The sequence below is a fragment of the Anthonomus grandis genome, chromosome 10, assembly GCF_022605725.1.
Source record: "Anthonomus grandis grandis chromosome 10, icAntGran1.3, whole genome shotgun sequence".
Classification (NCBI taxonomy): domain Eukaryota; kingdom Metazoa; phylum Arthropoda; class Insecta; order Coleoptera; family Curculionidae; genus Anthonomus; species Anthonomus grandis.
In genome coordinates this window covers 8,097,814-8,100,741 of record NC_065555.1, presented here as the reverse complement: position 1 = coordinate 8,100,741, position 2,928 = coordinate 8,097,814, and the positions used below count along the sequence as shown (strand labels likewise).

At 28.1% G+C, this 2,928-nt stretch overlaps 1 protein-coding gene across 2 annotated transcripts; it reads right to left on the bottom strand.

Moving 5' to 3' along the window:
- On the bottom strand, positions 1-2,530 carry LOC126741312 (uncharacterized). Of its 2 annotated transcripts, XM_050447710.1 has the most exons (3): positions 2,231-2,530; positions 2,055-2,176; positions 1-277 (listed from the first exon to the last, which is right to left on the bottom strand). In XM_050447710.1, exons 1-3 carry the CDS (start codon positions 2,433-2,435, stop codon positions 149-151), a joined length of 456 nt encoding a protein of 151 aa, XP_050303667.1. In that variant the 5' UTR covers positions 2,436-2,530; the 3' UTR covers positions 1-148. The 2 variants fall into 2 exon arrangements, with proteins under 2 accessions (XP_050303667.1, XP_050303666.1); XM_050447709.1 differs by having other exon boundaries at positions 2,055-2,527.
- Between the last annotated feature and the right edge of the window lie 398 nt (positions 2,531-2,928).

Sequence of the window (2,928 nt, the reverse complement as noted above, 5' to 3'; positions counted from 1 at the left end):
TAATTTTAATAAAAATATATTTTATTTCGCCAATATAGAAATGAATAATGATTGTTGACAAATAACGAAAGTCATCTTAAGGCTTGATAGGCTAATTCATAGACTAAAAAAAAATATTAGAAAAGAACTAAAAAATTAGTCTTGACTGCTACTCAATACACATCAAGACATCGTCAAACGATGGTGAGTGATTAGCTTCAAATCTTTTTCTTAGTGTTGCCATTAAATCGGGCCTCTCCGGGGTCTTTGGTATAGTGGATGCTGCTACTGGACGTAACTAAAATAAAATTGGCAGTGGTTTTCATTGAATTTTTAGAAAATTAATTTATATAAAAATAAGTATATATATATTATTTGATTCAACTAGAATGGTTATAAAATTTCAATTTTTTTTTTATAATCGACATGCTAATTTAAAAACAATCTCTCAAAAGCTTAAACTATTTTAATGACAAAAAAAGAACATTTTTGTATTTTTAATTATTTTTTAGATAATTTATTCAAACGAGTCGAAATAAAATAATTATAAACTTTAAGGCATAATCCACTTAATTTTTTTCCTTGCAAAATTAGCTTCTACTCGTATCTGATCAAAGTATTCGAAAAGTTAAAGGAGGTAATTTTCTGAACCAGTTTAAATGGTTGAAATAATCTGTTTAATATAAAATTCTATAAATATAAAACTCTAATTTTATTTTCTTAAATGCGTATTTTTTATAGCCCCAGATTAGTGCACTGTGGTAAAAAGCTAGTCAATAGCATTTTGCTAAAATTACTTTTTTCCGTATATTTTAAAAGCTATTTCTAAAGTGAGTAATTATCTAAAAAATTATATTTTGTAATTAAAAGAAATAAAAACTAAGAAAGTAATAAAAGAAATCTTTTTTATTTGAACAAATAAGAAATAAATGGAAAACTCTTAAAACAACTTGATACATCAAAAAAGATAAAATATATGCCCAAAAAATATTTTTTTATTGAACATAATAAAATTAAGTTAAACTACAAGACGTAATATAATACTACTAATTTATAGCAAAAAGTTAGGATAATATTCTCATGGATTGCAGAAGAATAATTGGTGATATAGAACCAGAAATTTTTAAATTTAGTTTACATCAAAAGCATTTAAAACTAAAATACTTGTATAAGAGACATGCATGACTTGGACCTAAAAAAGGAAAATAAATTATCTAGTTGGGTAAAAAGTATTATGTTTGATGGCTGCAAAAGGGGGATCAGAACAACACATGTGAATCACTGGGACTTATTATCTTTCTATAAATCTGTATTTAATTTTATGCAGTTTTATGTCTACTCGCTATTGGACATATGTTCCTCATATCCCCACACAGTGGCGGGGAATTTCGTTTCGTTAAGTGTTCTTTAAAGTATGTGTGTTCTATGATCATGAATCGTAGTTTGGGTTAAAATTAGGTTAGGATGAACCTAACCTCCTTAAGGGCGAGTCATGAGCCAACCTAACAAGATTCAATTAATTAAATTTTAAATAATGACAAATTGAAAATTACCTAATTAAGAAAAACATGGCAAAACCGATATTTTTTGTTCGGAAGAATCAAATTCTCCAGTATTTGGCCTAATTAAATAGGTCCGACAATGGACAGTTTAGTTTTCAAAAATGTTTTCAATCTAAAACCTTAATATTAATCTGAATTTTATCTTTTTTAGTAAGTTTAATGCAAATAAAATGAGGAGTGATAATTGAATATATATTAAGAGCATAGCAAAAATTAAAAAGGAATATGTAGCAATACTATCAGTTTTATGTGAACGCAACAGAAGTAAACACAACAGTGACCCTTTTTAATTTTTCTAGTTAAATAAAATCGCTTCATTTTGCCGCAAGTTTGTTTTCATTTATACGTTTTAGACTTTTATTAATTGTCATTTACTGAAATCCATTTAGTAGTAATTAACTAAACAGCCCATTTGCTGCTCCTTAAATTTTAGCTCATATACATTTAATAATCTTTTCTTAAATTAAAAATTGCTTTGAATAGGTCAAATTAAAATAAAATATATTTACAAACCTTAACAGATTTTAGTTCTCTACTGGTTATTTGACTTAAAGGTGTTTTTCCGAGCAGTGTTTTTTGCTTATTCTGTAGCAATTGATCTTCTTTAAGAGAAGCTGAAGTGGATGCTTCACACTCTACAATTGTCTCTAATCCATAATCCATTTCCACAGTGATTACTGTTATTTTACCTTCAGAATCATCGCTTACAGAACTCAAAGAGTCACTGAAATCTTCAAAAATCTTTGGCCTATCCTCGCTAAAAAATATAGAGGCTTCTCTATTGGAGTCATGTATCACAGGGGATACAGCGATTCGGTAATTTGGAAACATCCATTCTGGCAGTTTCATTAGAAGTTTTGACACGTACGGTCGATCAAGCGAGGGCAATATCATTTATTATAAATTATAATGTATTATTAATTAAAAAGTCTGTTTGAAAAATAATAATTTGACAATAATATGAAAGGTGTAATATGACTGTTAATATAGGTTATGTGTCACGTTCCTCTTTGACTAACATTTGACTGGTGGTCAATTTAGTATAACGAACAAGACAAAATACTAGCTTAATATAGTATACTAGGCGTTGTACTTCTATATAACTATATATATTGTAACGAAATTCGGAAACACACTTTTATTGTCAACAATCAAAAACAGTAACCTAACTCGCATTGACTGTCGTTTAATTGTTTCCAAGGTACAAACTGACTAAACAATTAAAACTGCAGGGATTTACAATAAATAACCTAAATTGGGGTCAAGATGGGGCTCTTAAATAAAACGAACTACTTAAAAACTAGACACAAAATGGAATTCAAAACTATTACCCTAATATTACACAGTGTGGCCCAAATTGGGTGTACATGTATGGGTATCTTGGAAA

Bases quoted from the DNA above. Each gene is read 5' to 3' on its own strand.
- LOC126741312 (XM_050447709.1), bottom strand. From the start codon at position 2,435: ATGATATTGCCCTCGCTTGATCGACCGTACGTGTCAAAACTTCTAATG. The intron at 278-2,054 runs GTTTGTAAATAT...ATTTTATTTTAG, and splicing joins GAGAACTAAAATCTGTTAAG to TTACGTCCAGTAGCAGCATC.